Here is a 17,041-nt window from a genome sequence, read left to right on the forward strand (position 1 = left end):
TTACTTCCTTGTTCATTCATTAAATAAGTCCCCATTTCTTCAAGCTTGGAGGAATATTACATCAGTACTGTCATTTTATAAATCCCAATCAGAATTCATATCTAACATGAATTCTTTAGAAAACTTCAATTATATTTTGTATCTTAGTCTATTGGTATATTGGATATGCAAATGGGCATATATTTCATATATATTTCACCCATTAAATTACTAGTACCTTTTTAATAGGCTAGAATTCTGAAAAAAAAATGAGTAAATATGAATAACAGACCTAGATTTGGGGCTGAATCTATATTAAAAAGAAAAACATACTATATCTTGATGTGTACAAGATCAATGCTAATGTGGAGACAGAGAATAAAGGGTCACATATATTAATAATAATCACAGTTTTAGAAAGTATTCTGAAAAAGCTCTTTCAAAAGAAACAGTAATTGATACATTTAATAGTTCTCTAAAACTTACTTTAAAATTCTGTTTTGATAAAGAAAATATAGCAATTTAATAACCCATTACCTAATTAATAGGTAATTAAGTTATTTAACTTGAGGCAACATAATAAGTTTGAAGTATTTTTTCGGCTAAAAGACATTTTTCATAAATATTTTGTGAAAATATTCAATGGAATTGTCTTCTCAAGTCTGTTAAACTAATATGAACTTCCGTCCCTAAGTAAAAGTATCAATTTTATCAAATAATGTATAATCTACAACAACAGTAATTTGGTTATATTGTTATTTACTATCTCATTCTTTATTGTTCCCCCAGAACTTGAAGAATCTAGGCAGAAATGTCCACCATGCTGGTATAGATTTGCCAATATGTTCTTGATCTGGGACTGCTGTGACGCATGGTTAAAAGTAAAGCATCTTGTAAATTTAATTGTTATGGATCCATTTGTTGATCTTGCCATCACTATTTGCATTGTCTTAAATACCCTCTTCATGGCCATGGAGCACTACCCAATGACTGGTCAATTCAGTAGTGTGCTGACTGTAGGAAACCTGGTGAGTTCATTTGAAGTTTACTTATTTACTTTGTCAGAGATAAGGCAGATAGACCAAAGAAGAAATCCATTTGTGCTATGCAGAACCTCCAAACTATACCCTCTTTTCTCAGAGGAAGAAATATCTAAAGGAATATTGAAGGCGTTCTCAGGGATAAGGTCTAGAATTCAACTGGTATGAATACTGACTGTTGAGACCAACATCTGTGCTGATTGATCATGGTGTTTTACCCTTTGTAAACTTGTTAAAATCTTTACTGTCAATCTTGCTGAAAAAAAGCAGAAATCATGAGGTCTAACTCTGGCTCCATAAGCATGCAGTTTTAATATACACAGCTTATGAAGAAATAGTTCTTTGAAGGGAATATATAAAGATTGATTTCTGTGCAAATGAGGGCATAGTTGTTTCAAACTGAACTACCTAATAAAATGCTTCAGTAGAATTCACACAAGAGAAGAAATAGTTGATAAAAATGCATTTGTAATTTAGCCACACTCTGGTTCATGTTACTTGGGTAGACATCTGTATATGTGTATGCCGACATATATATTTCCTCCTTCTACATGAAGAAACTGAAATGGATGAACAAGTAAAAAAAGAATTTACATAGTTTATTAATTAAAACCTTTTTGTTGGCACAAGATAGAAACAGAATTCAATAGCCTAAGAGGAAAATAAAAAGACTGTCTCATGAAATGGAAAGAAAAAGACAAATTACCAAACCGTATGAGGATAATTTTGCAACTGGGCTTCAGAAAATGCTTTAACCAAGGGATTGGATGTAGCCCAACCATTCATTGCATCTTTTGTCTGTAGGTCAGGAAATATGATCACCCATACCTTGTTGGTTCTAAATCTTGTAACCTCTGCAATGGAAAAACACTGAATCTCTTTTTCAGTTCCAGTTTAAAGACTCTCGTGATAGGACTCTGATTAGCATAGCTTGGATCAGATGCTTATCTCTGGTTTAACCAACATTGGCAAAGGTAGATTCATGTGAAAATCGCAGTTCTGAGGAATTACACAGGTGGAGGATTAAGTCCCAACAGAAAGAAGAAAGGGAATACTGGGCAAACAACTGTCTAAGTGTCTACTTCAATAAGTGACCTCAACTTCACTGCATTATTTGACTCAGTATAACACCCACCAGATTCTTGAGACTTTCTTCATCTTTGACACCTGTGATATTGATTTTTGTGTGTATGTGTCTAATTGGCTCCTTCATCTTTCCAATCACTCAATATCTCTGCTTCCTTTTCTGGACTTCTCTTCTTTTGCCTATTAGGGCTATGTTTTTCACTCAATATTTGTATGTATTCAACAGCTCTATGTATTATCTACTCTTATAAGTTGTGTTCTATTTCTGTATTTCCAGCTGTTATAGATTATTGCCCCAGGATAACTTTAAACATCTGAAAGATGATCTTTCTCACAGTTTATTGAAAGCCCTAAAAATTTCAAGTTAGTTTTGTATTACCTCTAGTAGTAGCCTTTCAGTTTTAAAGAGGCTGCCAGCTTCAAAATAAAAACCTTTTATTTCTTATATACAATTTTATATCAAGACCCATTGTTTCTTTTTTCTAGGTATCAATTCTTTTTACCTCTATAGCTACCATTAAAATTGTAATTCTAGTACTCTACACTCAGTCTGCTTTCATCTTGCCAAAGTATCTATTGTCTATATTTGTGGTTCAACAATCTTACCTGGTTTTCAACACTCCCCCTCTAATCCCATCCTTCCTATGTCATCTTATTTTCCATTGTTTCCTAGCCAGTCACCATCAGTCTTCTCAGAACAGCCTTGACACTATAACCCACAAATGTTTATATGTTTATATAGGGAAAGTAATTCACAGTTCTCTATATTCATATTTAAAGTGTCCTGACTCAAATCACTTCATCTCAATTTTTCATATTCTTTAAGGTCCAGCCATAGCGTCCTCTCTCCTCTAATATGACTCTCAGTCCATACTGAGCACACTTTTAACTCCTAATCCATTTCTGTGAATAGAACATGGTCGAACATTAAACATTTTCTTGTTTCATCATAATTCTTGTTTTTCAATTCCACTACATATTACTCCATGGCAGAGATCACATCCTACTTTTCTTTTGTATCTCTCAGAGTGTTTACATGGGTGTAGCTTGATAAATAACCATTTGTTTCCTATCCATAAAAGAACATGAGCTTTGGAATCAGGTAGAACTGGGTTTGACCTTACTAATAATGTAGCATCTGGACAAGCATGATAAAAACAATTTTGAGTCTTTGTTTTCTATTATTGAAACGGATATAATAATACTCATCTCCCAGAGTTGCTCTGACGGTCTAATGAGATAATGTGAAAACACAACACTTTGCCTGGCATCTAGCACGTGCTCAATAAACAGCTTCCTTCCTCTTATGTACGCTATTAACCTTTCTTTGAAATACTGATGGAAAACAGTTCTGGTCTAGCTCTGTATTTTTCCCAGGACAGTTAGGGAAGTTGAACTGTTAGGAACAATTTGGGAAATTTGTCAGAGTGACACAGGAAATTGAGGTCTTAAAGAATTTTGACGTTGAAGCAATGGAGTACGGAAGCACAGGATAGGAGATGTTGGATTATAGGATGATCAAACGGAACAGCACTAGACTAAAACACCAAATTTGGGTCCAAGTCCAGTTGTCTGTGCTAAAAATCTGATCTTGAAAAAGTCACAAATATTGTTTTCTCATGAGTACAATGTGTTGGGACTAGACGATTTTTCATGTCTCTCCTCATGCTAAAATCTATAACTTTGAGTATCAGTGGAGGTAATGAGGTAGAGAAGTGAGGTGAAATACTGATCAGTGGTTGACTGTAACAGAACCATGGATAAGCTGAGTTTAATATTAGGGAAACAAGACTCAAAGATAGAGAACACAGGTGACCGGAAACTGACGTAACTATTTGTAACCGTAAGAACAGGCGAATGTGTAAACTGACTGTTACTACTAGCTAAAAGCTCATTAATATTCTCTCTTTCTCTCTGTGTGAGAGAGAAATATTGCTTGCATTATGAGTACTTAGCTGACTTTGGATCTATGGTATATACCATAGATGGGTGTTGCATTGCGTATTTTGTGAAGATTTTATAGTTTTCTTACTAAAATCAATTTAAAATTTCTCTGGACTAGTTTATTACTATTCAAGTGATTCCATACTGCCTTATAAATAAGGAAATTGAGTTTCTGGTTGAATTAATAACAAAAGAATGTGCCATAAAAGAGTTGTGGCACTTTCAGCCTTTATTTAGATAAATGTGCTTTTTTGTATCCTCTTTCTGCTGAAACATATAAAAATTATATCATTTCCCTGTTGATTGCATGGATCAAATTTAAGTTTCAAGAGACCTCAAATCTTGATTGAGTTTCTCTAAGATTCTGTTTTGCTTTTGTGTTTTTTTTGTTTGTTTTAACCACTATTAAACACATGCACTCATTTTACTGATTCTATAAGCAAAAAATCTTCCATCAAACATAGTAGGTTACATAATCCCTTCATCATATAAACATTTCCAACTACCCTGTAACTTTTTCTTCAGGGAATATCGATAGAGATCTCTAGCTCCTACACTATTTGTTTTTCTTACTGCAACTCTCCCAACTAGAGATTAAAGATTCACAATATCCCTCTATTCTGCTAGACCCAGATGGGAACTTAGAAAATGATACCTGTTCTAAGGACTTTATAGGCTATTTTCAAATAAAAGCCTAAAGAAACATGATTAGCAAATTATTTTAATTAAATGGTGTGGTTTAGGATGTGAATACAAAATCTTAGAAATCTTGAAGGAAAAAAATGGCTTTGTTTATTGAAAGATAATATCATTAGAAGCCAAATTCAAGAACTCACCTATGAAGCCTCTTGCATCAATGAAGAAGTGCTATTTGGCTACCTAATTCCTTTCCTAGTATAAGAGAAAATTGATTGTTGTCTCTTACTAAGCACTACTAACAAAATTGTTATGTAACAATAATTATGGGTACACCACAATTTCTAATAATATTTGCTAAGCAATTTAATACTGATAGAAATCCAAGAATATTAAACACAGACCTGATGAATATCCCCATTTGACAGGTGGGAGAAAAGAAAATCATAAATGTTGACTGATTTCCCATCATTTTTCTTTAAATATATTTCAATTTCATCATCCAAAAAAGAATGAACAACAAATACTTGGGGGTACAAACCCAAAAGGCATGGGTATGATTAAACTAGAAGTATTAAAACAAGAAGCTAATAGTAATGGAATGAAAGGAGGCTACAGGTATAAATAAATAAAAGCCTAAAGAAACATGATTAGCAAATGTCAAATGTCAAATTCACTACAAAAGAGTGGAATGTCAGTCTGGACATTCCACAGAGATCCTGTGGAGCAAACTGACCAATATTCAAACTTCAGCCTTTAGAATGAACATTTCTATCTTTTTAATGTATGTATCAACAGAACTTTCCTCTCTAAGTAAATACTCAGTAAGGAAATTTTTCTATCCCTGAATTGAGACCTTAACCCCTAACATTTGATCATTCAAGCTCAGTGTCCTTCAAAACAACCCAAAATGCTCACAATTTGTTTACTCTTGGTCCAGACTCTCAGGCTGATTCTCATCCCTATCTTTAGTGCTTATGTTTTCACTAATTGTCATGTGTCATCATGTATAATATTAAAGATTTTTCACTAAACATCTCCTTATTAAAGAAGCTGCTTTGGAAGTCTTTAAATGTATTGTCCATAAGAAATTTATCAGCCTAGATGAATTGGGTTTGCAATTTCAACTTGTATGTCCTAATTAGCACTGTATTTCTTTTCAAAGCCTAAAACAATGTCTAGTAAGTAAGCAGCTATTTTTTATGAATGAAATGAATGTCTACAGAAGCATGTAATCCAAACTTTCGAAAAACAAAAAGCTTCCGCAGAAGACAAGATATAATTAGCCTAAGTCCAAACAATAAACATTTGATAATTTTACTGTCTTAGTCTCCTCTTAACCACTGACAATGCTGAACTAGATTGAAATGTAACAAAAACAATTATTAATGATTTTTAGGGCCTAAATTGAAACCATTTAAAGAGACAAAAGGCTCTGACATTAAACTGCAAACTGTAATTCAAATGTTTTTAAAGAGAAGTTTCATGCTATAAACTTCATGATTATAAACTTATAGGAATATAAATTTAAGACATTCCTTTTATAAATTTAAAAGAAATTTAAATTTAAGGGTTTTTAAAATGCAGAACATCCTCATGACATTTCAGAAGAACTAAAAAGTTCACCTTTATAATTTTCTACAGGAAGAGATATTTACCTGGATTGTTTCTAACTGGATTTAACTAATATGTTTCTATAATTAGGCTGTTTATTTAAATAGTAGCTGCTCCTAAAACTTTATAACTTATTTTACATTAACCAGGGAAAAAATACTTCAGAGTGAGTTCTTATATAAAATAAAAGAAAAAAAAAAACAAATTTTAATGTGCTTTATACCACATATCTGGATTTTCATGCACTAAGCTTACTTGAATTATGTTTTACTTCTATTAGAATGAATGAATGATAACTGAAGTTATGCTATTTTTTTCTGGGATGGGTATTTCCCTTAGGTTTTTCTGTGATTGAGGAAGTGAGATGTTAGCTTGCATTTACACATTTGTAAGAGTGGATCAAGATTTCCTTAAATTAATATTTTAGGAAACCAAATAATCTTGATACTGTTATTTTGATAAAGTTCATTCAAGGTAAAGGCTGATTTACCTTGCTAAGCGGTATGCTTTAGTCATAATACGCAGCTTTTATCTATAGTTAATTAAGATAATTGCTTTAAAAGAATTTTTGCAAGAGTAATTTCATAGCTCTTCATGTCCTTGGGTGTCTTAGCCTGTGGTTTTGAGTTAAAAAACAAAACCGTTTTCAAATAGACATTCATCCAGCCTCTCAAATAACTTATTAATCCTAATTGTTGGTGTATGCATACTGAGAATGTTCTCCTACTGCTTTCAATTAAATCTGCTGTTCCTTGCTCTATTTATCCATTAATGTTAATTCTGAGGCACGAATCCAGAGATAATTATTACAGAAACATTTGTGGCAAATTCATTCTTATTTCAGGAATGTTTATAAAATTATAGAAATAAGAATGGTATCCATTGAATAAAACAACATAAAAATCAAGAATAAAACATGTTTTTTTCCCCATTTGACGTAATTTTTGAGTGACTTCCAATAATACATAGATTTGTTCTTAATGCCATATTTTTTAAAAATTGGTTGTGATTATGGTAGAAGTATAGGGTACACAATAGCTATAGTAGCTATTAATAATAAACTACCAGTATTAAATTTCAAATATGGACAACGAAATGTTATAAACTCAGCATCGTCTTGGAAATCTAGCAGATTCATTAGATAACACAAACCCATTTAAAATATTCCCCAGAAAAAAAATGCTAAACTTGTATATCCATTTGTCACATTTCTTCACTTTAAATTTTAGATATTTTTACTCACAACAGTTTAATATTCTTTACAAATTCTCAATGTTAAAAGTTTGCCAATGCTTGTGAAGTACTGCTCTCTATGTTACTTTAGGTCTTCACTGGGATCTTCACAGCAGAAATGGTCCTCAAGATCATCGCCATGGATCCATATTATTATTTCCAAGAGGGCTGGAATATCTTTGATGGAATTATTGTCAGCCTTAGTTTGATGGAGCTTGGCCTGGCAAATGTGGAGGGATTGTCTGTACTGAGATCATTCAGACTGGTATCTGCTTAGACTATGCTTATATTCTATCTTTCATTGGCAAAACATTTATTTAAAAAATGAATCAGTGTGATTGTTTTTCAAGAATGATGAAAAATGAAACACTTCATAATTATTAGCTGTGTAAGACACATTTTAAAATACACATGTTCTTCTAAAATTATGTTTTAAATGCATTAAAAATTTTTTGCTTTAAAGTCTATAAAGAAATGCAAATAAAAAGCTTACACCCAATTAATCTTTTTATCAACATATATTAGTAAAGGAACACGGAAAAAAATGTGTTCCCATTAGCACTTTAGAAAATGGTGTAACAAATTTTTGAATTTGGCAAAAAAAATTTTTTAAATATGCAAACTTTTATAGGAAATTAAGTAAAATGTGTATTTTTAAAATTGATACAAGCTTTTTTATGTTTGGTTAGTTTTCTGATTGTGGCTTTCATTCTGTCTGCCCTCTGATGGAGAAGGATAAGAGGCTTATGGAAGCTTCCTGATGGGAGAGACTGACTGAGGGGGAAACTGGGTCTTGTTCTGCAGCCCATAGGGTCACAAAGAGTCGGACACGACTGAGCAACTGAACTGAACTGAACTTTTTATGTTTACCAAAATTAGTTCATTTACTTTTATATTTTAAATGTCCATTAAAAAATATAACCATACTCTTACTACTTCTTTTTACTCTCTAAAGTATAGTCAGAGGTGACATTAGTTTGCTAAATTCACAAGTGTCTATAATTAAAATATTAATTTGTTTTTATGGTCATATCTGCTGATAAATCAAATGTTTTATTTATCATTTCTGAAATATTTTCTCTTATTTTTGCATTTAAATGATATTATGATTTGACTTACAATTCCAGTATTATTAACACTTTTTTATGGATTTGAATTAGTATGCTTTGAAATTTTATATTCCTCAAAGGTGGGTCTACAGTGTAACATACTGATAAAATGATGTCTAACTTTTAAAATTATATTGTGATTACTACTAAGAGTACATTTTCACTTGACTACAGCTTCGAGTTTTCAAGTTGGCAAAATCCTGGCCCACCCTGAATATGCTAATCAAGATCATCGGTAATTCAGTGGGAGCTCTGGGTAACCTCACCTTGGTGTTGGCCATCATCGTCTTCATTTTCGCCGTGGTCGGCATGCAGCTCTTTGGGAAGAGCTATAAAGAATGTGTCTGCAAGATTTCTAGTGATTGTGAACTCCCACGCTGGCACATGAATGACTTCTTCCACTCCTTCCTGATTGTGTTCCGGGTGCTGTGTGGAGAGTGGATAGAGACCATGTGGGACTGCATGGAGGTCGCCGGTCAAACCATGTGCCTTATTGTTTTCATGCTGGTCATGGTCATTGGAAACCTGGTGGTACGTATGTATTACAAACACTCATAATTAAGAACAAGATCAGATAGTAGGTGGGAAGGAGGCCTGATGCAACAGACATATTTGGTTTTACCATCAACAATGTAGACTCAAATCCCAGTACTGGGACTCTGAGCAGGGGCAAGTCACTTAACTTCCCTCAGGCTCAAATTCCAAACTATGAAACTGGAATAACAAAACTGAAATCTTGTAGTTTATGTGAGGATTACATGAGGTATATATATCTGTGAAAGTCTTGGGACAAAAATATTAGTTTTCCTTCTTCAAAGAAATGTTTTCAGCATCAAAACTGATTTGTCCTAATTTTATTTTTATGGCTTGAATTATTTTTTATTCTATTATTATTTTGACAAGATAATGATCTCCAGTAATTACACATACATAGTTTATATTGTTTGTTTACTCAGAGGCATATGTTGCATATCACCAAATTTTAAAGACAAATTTCAATGAAATCTTAGCTCTGTATTGTAATTATCCAAAAAAATTGGAAGGGGACTAAATATATTTTTCCCAGAATTTGTTTTATCAAAGGAAAATAAATTATTGTAGTTTCAGTTATACACATGTATAAACATTGACCAGATTTAAAAGGCTTACTTTTAGTTCTGACTTAAAAGCACTAATATAGAACCACAATTTGCATGTTTGTGTGTTTTAATGCTTACATTTTTCAATTATGCAGTGTCAGAGTATTTCTTTATTTCATCATTCTGAAACTTTCCTTTGAGAAGTACATATCAAATGAGATTTCTTAAAAAATGGTTTGTGGGATATCTGTGGACATGCAACTTTTTTCAGAATTGTAAATAAGGAAGTTCTAGATTCTGAACAAATCTGATATAAAAATAAGGAAATAAACTGGGATTCTGGCTAAGTGTGTGTCTTCCTACCATGTAACATTTTTTGAAATTCGGTAACTACATTTCAAGCTAAAAATATTCTCATAAATTTTCTTTTGCATCAGTTATAATGAACTATTCCTGTATTAATCATATTTTGCCAATTAATTGAATAATATTTTCCCTCACGTATCCCAATGATATGCTGAGATTTCACCACATTTTCTGCAAAAAAAAAAAAAAGGAAAAAGAAAAGTAATTTACATTATATGGGTCTAGCCTAAACCCTGGAATAATTTTAGACTTTTCTCCATCTGTTGAACTATTTGGACAGATATACTTCAAAGTATATTGATGAGAAATGTGTTAAACCTTATATAATCTGCCTTTGCTGCTGCTGCTGCTGCTAAGTCGCTTCAGTTGTATCTGACTCTGTGCGACCCCATAGACAGCAGCCCATCAGGCTCCTCTGTCCCTGGGATTCTCCAGGCAAGAATACTGGAGTGGGTTGCCTTTGCTGCTGCTGCTAAGTCGCTTCAGTCGTATCCGACTCTGTGCGACCCCATAGACGGCAGCCCACCAGGCTCCCTGTCCCTGGGATTCTCCAGGCAAGACCTCTGGAGTGGGTTGCCATTTCCTTCTCCAATGCATGAAAGTGAAAAGTGAAAGTGAAGTCACTCAGTCGTGTCCGACTCCTAGCAACCCCATGGACTACAGCCTACAAGGCCCTCCGTCCAAGGGATTTTCCAGGCAAGAGTACTGGAGTGAGTTGCCATTGCCTTCAGGCTACTCTAAAAGCTTTTGGCCATTGGAATTTACATTTCAAGTATATTGTTTTAATACAATCCATCAGGCTATTAAATAAATAAATTCATTATTTACACACACAAAGCTAGACATTCCCTAGACAAACTGGTAAAATGACTGAAGTGAAAATATCCCATTTTTCCTCTTTGGCCAAAACCACAAAAATGGGATTTTTGTTTTTCACTAGCAACTCTGAGTAGACACAATTTAAATCTCAGAAGCTCCAGTTTCCTGGTTGTCCTCCGTTTGAAAGGAAAATCATTTGTTTTACCATTTTGCCCTTAGAGCAGATTCTTTAAATAGCGTGTGACTAAGACAAGGTGTCTGAAATATAGCAAACAGTCAAGAAGCATTTGTTGAATTAATTTCAGCAAAGAGCTGTGAGTGCTCTGCTTAAACTATTATGTTTACACATATTTCAATATTAATACAGCAAAATTTTCTTTTTTTCTTTTAGGTTCTGAACCTCTTTCTGGCCTTACTGTTGAGTTCATTTAGCTCAGACAATCTTGCTGCTACTGATGATGATAATGAAATGAACAATCTCCAGATTGCAGTAGGAAGGATGCAAAAGGGAATTGATTATGTGAAAAATAAGATACGGGAGTGTTTCCAAAAAACCTTTTTCAGAAAGCCAAAAGTTATAGAAATCCATGAAGGCAACAAAATAGACAGCTGTGTGTCTAATAATACTGGCATTGAAATAAGCAAAGAGCTTAATTATCTTAAAGATGGGAATGGAACCACCAGTGGTGTAGGTACTGGAAGCAGTGCTGAAAAATATGTAATTGATGAAAACGATTATATGTCATTCATAAACAATCCCAGCCTCACTGTAACGGTGCCAATTGCTGTTGGAGAGTCTGACTTTGAAAATTTAAATACTGAGGAGTTCAGCAGTGAGTCAGAACTAGAAGAAAGCAAAGAGGTAAGAATGATTTTAAAGTTTTTCTTGCGTTTCCTATACAAACCATGTACCACAGTTACTTATAATTTTTATTGTGTTTATAGGCATTATTAAAAAGTATATTAAAAGCCATATATACAGTAATGTTGGACAATTATCAGATATTCTTCTTTGGGAATTCCTTCCATTGAAATTCCAACTTTTCACAGGAAATCATCATTCTGAATAGTTAGTATATTCATCTTGATATTTTAAAGTCTGATTAAAAAATATGGCCTTCCAAAAAAGAGATTTTATTTAACACATTCTTTTATACACTACATTATGCTCTTTAGAAAAATAAACAAACCATATTTTACTGATCATTGTGAAAGTGTCATATCTTTACTTTCTATAATACGTTAAGTTTTGCTATGATATTTTAATGTGAATGTTTGTGTAGTTTTGTTCACCTCTGAACCTTTTATTGACTACTGATAACAGTGTTATTCATTAATGAAAATTTTATACATAATAGGAAAATAAGAGTAGTAATGATTACATTTTGGCCCAGTCAAGGAAGAGCATATTTATAAGGTCTTCCAGATTAACCTGGAAATACTAAGAACTATTTGGAAAAACTCCGCTTAAGGATTACAGCTGAACTGTAGACTGAAAAGCTATTCTTACTGTCATATTACTACTTATTTAAAAGAAAAGGAAAAAGGAAAGGCAATGTTATTCTTGCAGGATTAGAATTTACAGGAGTCTATGATAGTAGTTCAAGGCTATTAATTCCCCAATTCTGTGTTGTGGAGATCAGGATTAAATTTTTTACTATTACTTATTTATAGAGTTCTGATATGCTAGTAGGAAGTTAAGTCTAGCACAGAGCTATAAAGACAGATTTTAACTTGAAAGTATAAATAGTGACACCATAGGAATCAGACAAATGACATCTGATTCTGTGAGCATATTTGCATAGTTTGGAACCTTCTTTTTTTAATAACAGTGGCAACAGAATTTGTATAAGTAGCTGACAGTGTCACAATTCACATGCCTTTTTTTCAGGCATTTCAGAGCTTCTGAGATATATTATAACAGTAAATTTGGAAATATTTTGAAAAAGGTAAAAATATATACAAAATGAGGCATAATATCCTTTCTCTGAAATTCCACTCAAAGTCTACTTAATGAGTTCAATTCTAATTTATATGTTGCTCCTTCTGGTAAGATAAGAATTCAATTCTAATTTTATTTCCCATCACTTGACAAAGATTTACTTAAGAAAATCATCAATTAGTTAACAAGCATTTATTGAGCACTTCTGTGAACTCAGCAACTTCTGGGCAGTAAGGGTAAAGGAAGAGATAAAGGAGAGATTCATAATATAACTCTTTTCAGGGAATTTTCAGAATCTTCAAGGAAGCTAATACTAACTCAGAAAATCATTAAAGGCCTATTAAAAAGTTTAATCCTAAAGGACTGACTATAAGAGTATAAAGACAATAGGTATTGAGAACAGCAAGAACATAGTAAATTGCTAAATGAAGAGATAAAATTGAAGTAGGCCTCGAAATGTGGGTCAAATACATGAACAGAAAGCCACAAGCAGAAAACCACAAGCAGAAAACCACTAAACAGAAGCCAGAGTTAGAGTGAGCTTGGCAGTTAGGTGCAGCAGTGAAATAATCAGTATGAATAATGTATCGGCTGAGAAAGTGGAAAAACATGTTTGAGTGAGTAAGGTAGTTTCAAATAATACAGTCTTGAAAATCAGCCAAAGAGTTTGGAATTGGCTATATGATCAATAAGGAGCTATCTGTTCTGAAGCAGGTGAAAAGCAATAGGAAAGGGATGCTTTAGGAAAATTTATTCCATAGTAATGAGTAAAGCAGTTTAGAGTGAGGAATAAGGGTTATCTTGAGGAATAATGAGGTAACAATCATTTGATTATAATAAGGTGATAGAAATATGGGCTATGTTAATAAGTATGGCAGATGAGACTAACTGGCAATTTGACAAACCTAGTAAAGAGTCTGAGAAACTGGAAAAATAGTAATGCAACTGTCTGAAATGATCTTTTGGGTTACCAGGTTTATGGGAAAAGAAGGAATTCAACTGGGATATACTGAATTAGAAGTGGGATACAATGGGAACCACAGCCTAGATGAGAAGTCAGGGTTTAAAAATAGATATGATAACACAGATTTCATCATTATCTGATTTCTTAAAAACAAAGGAGTTCGCCACAGAAGTAATTGCAAAGAGAAAACAAGGGAAGATTAGGGACAAGACTAGCTTGGGGTCAGGAAGAGATAGAAAAGCCAAAGAGGTTGAGAAACTTTTGCTACATTAATATTATAGGTTTCATCTCACTGCACTCATGGAAATGATATATGTTAATTTCTTTTTAACAAAAAGTTGGTTTCCAGAATACTTCAAAAACTCTATTTCAAATAGATATTTCAAATGATTGCTTTAGTATACTACTACCTTATTAGTGTATCTTTTTAATAGCTAAAAAATCATAAATTTGGAACAAGGAAATATATCTTTATTTTCAAGCCATTGAAAACATTTTATTATTGGAGTAAGATTTCTTTTTTGGGTGAATTTTTAAAATAATCATCTGTCCTCTTCCTAGCTAGTTTTGGGTAGATAGAATTCAGTTACTGAATTAAATTAAATTGTTTAAAATATACAGATATAATAGAGGGAAAATACTTGCAAGCTAATATAAAATCAAATACTTCTATAAAGTTAGGATAAAACTTCAAATTATTTTGCACAGTAAAATTAAATTCAAGCATAAGTTTTATGCGGATGAATTTTTTAAATAGTAGGGCAATTCTCACGTATGCTCACACAAAGTGTAAAAGTACAGTTGACCACTGAACAACACAAGTGTTAGGGGTGTCAACCCTACACCCAGATGAAAATCCCAGTACAATTTACAGTTGACTCTCCATATACAAGGGCTTCCCTGATAGCTCACTTGGTAAAGAATCCAGCTGCAATGCAGGAGACCCCGGTTCGATTCCTGTGTTGAGAAGATCCACTGGAGAAGGGATAGGCTACCCACTCCAGTATTCTTGGGCTTCCCTTGTGGCTCAGCTGGTAACGAATCCACCTGCAATTCAGGAGACCTGGGTTTGATCCCTGGGTTGGGAAGATTCCCTGGAGAAGGGAAAGGCTACCCACTCCAGTACTCTGGCCTGAACAATTCCATGAGCTGTAGGGGTCTCAAAGAGTAGGACGCAACTGAACGACTTTCACTCCATATACATGGTTTTGTAACTGCAGTTCCACATCAGCAAATTCAGCCAACTGAAGACCCTACGGTACTGTAGCATTTACTACTGAAAAAAATCTGTGTGTAAGTACACCTGAGTAGGTCAAACCTTTATTGTTCCAGGGTCAACTGTACACTGTTTTTAAAAACAAAAGCAAAAATAACCATTATAGAACAGATTTAGATAAATTTCAGCAAATTTCAATTTTGATCTGAAATCTCTGAAAACTGCTGTCATTAAACACAGGTCACAAGTCAGATTTATATTTATGTTGGCTGGGTTGTTCTTTTTTAATAGCTATAGCACATACACACTCATACATACACACATAAATTAAAAATAATGTATCCATAAAATAGCATTTTGGTTTATGCTTATTCGTTTTTTGAACACAAGTAGAAAAAGCATATTGGGCTGGGCTTTGGGGGACACGAAATGTCTTTTTGCTGACAAACTGAAAAATCATACAAGTTAAACCTAACAGAACCATATATTTCAAAAGAAAGGAAAAAGAAAAGAAAAAAATTTTTGCAACATTATTTGTGCTTTAAGAAGAGGCAGTAAATTAATCATTAATTTAGATAGTATTTAAAAACTCAACTCGATTACTTCCACTCATTTTCATAATAAAGTATATGTAGCTATACCACAGTCGAGGAGAAATGATCTCTAGAAATTTTTCAAAATAAAAATATGAATTGCTATTATATTATGTAATATAAATTTTATACATGTGTATCTTTCTATGGACCGCTAGCATAAAAAGACTTGGTATAGAAACAAACATAAAGCTTTGCATGAAAAAAATTTAAGGAAATTGAAGGCATGGATTTCAAAATAGTGATCTTTTTATTTTTGCAAACTTGGAATTATACCTGTCTTGTGACAAGATTTAATATAGAATTTTGCTTTTATATTTTTACAGTTCACATAAACATAATTTCTTGACATTTTTATGTAACTATGGATTTTTACAATTTAGTTCTTAAAAGGTTTCATTGTCTTCCTAGGTGAAGGATATAGAATAAATGCTCTTAAGAATCATATTTGAAGTTGAATTCCATAGCACAATCTAGGAATATCATCCTGTGACCTTCACTGCTTACCATTCTTACTTCTCACAGGGGTAAAATCAAGCTGGAGCCATCAAGAATGAAACTCTGGTGTTTTTAAACCAGCCAGAGGCTCGTGTCACCACTTTTACCCAGGTTACCCAAGCAAGTTGTACATGTACAATCACTTTCTAAGTAAATTTTGACTGGCCTGCATGCTACTCAGCTGTGTTCCTTCCCCTGCCATGGCAAGGAAGTGCTAGACGTGCCCAGCTGCTGTCTGCTGAATCGTGTGACACATCACAGCATGGTCAGGCAAGACGGGCAGTCCCAACACCACATTGGATTCTGCTAATGACTTTCCAGTTTAGTCTTTTTAGGTTTTCAAAAGCAATAATTGCATGCTCTGTAGGATTTATATCTATTTTTAATGGTAGAAATGTTTAAAGTTCAATTTGAGAGCATGCTCTTTTTTTCTGCTTTTGTTTCATTAAAATAAGATCACAACTTTTTGTTGTTGTTGATTCAGCCCTTATAAGTAAATTGTATTACCAAAATGAGCCTCGCAGGTTTTTTTTTAATAGTATTGCCATTTTCAGATCATTATATTCAGATCTGTGAATATAATTTTCAACCCATCCAATTCGTGTGCTCCAGATGGAAATGTTTGCTTTCATGTTTTGTGGGAAGCCTCTGTTAAAAAAAAAAAGAATAAGGTGATCATGAATTTTTGGATATGAAGGGCCATAGTCTGTATACATTTGGGCACCACATATCTTGGATTTTCATGTAGTTTGGAAAAGTTGTTAAGTCATGTGTCTGCAGAACTCTAAGCGATCATTGTAAAGTAATTAAAAGATGAAAAGCAACATGATACAATCTAGGAAAAATTCACTGCATCATGATCATTAAGTAATTGGTTCAGTGTACCCATTAGGTTTTTTTCCCCTGATCTACATTAATTTCTC

At 33.2% G+C, this 17,041-nt stretch overlaps 1 protein-coding gene across 12 annotated transcripts in view; it reads left to right on the plus strand.

Annotated features, from left to right (window-relative positions):
* Positions 1-17,041, plus strand: part of SCN3A (sodium voltage-gated channel alpha subunit 3) — a 121,271-nt gene that overhangs the window by 70,483 nt on the left and 33,747 nt on the right. For all 12 annotated transcript variants that reach the window (XM_027558931.1, XM_027558961.1, XM_027559030.1 and 9 more), the window contains 4 exons: positions 769-1,007; positions 7,624-7,797; positions 8,816-9,172; positions 11,297-11,767. In XM_027558931.1, the coding sequence (XP_027414732.1) occupies positions 769-1,007; positions 7,624-7,797; positions 8,816-9,172; positions 11,297-11,767 (1,241 nt within the window). The remainder of the gene's footprint in view (positions 1-768; positions 1,008-7,623; positions 7,798-8,815; positions 9,173-11,296; positions 11,768-17,041) is intronic.

The sequence above is a fragment of the Bos indicus x Bos taurus genome, chromosome 2 (genome assembly GCF_003369695.1).
Source record: "Bos indicus x Bos taurus breed Angus x Brahman F1 hybrid chromosome 2, Bos_hybrid_MaternalHap_v2.0, whole genome shotgun sequence".
In the NCBI taxonomy this organism is placed as follows: domain Eukaryota; kingdom Metazoa; phylum Chordata; class Mammalia; order Artiodactyla; family Bovidae; genus Bos; species Bos indicus x Bos taurus.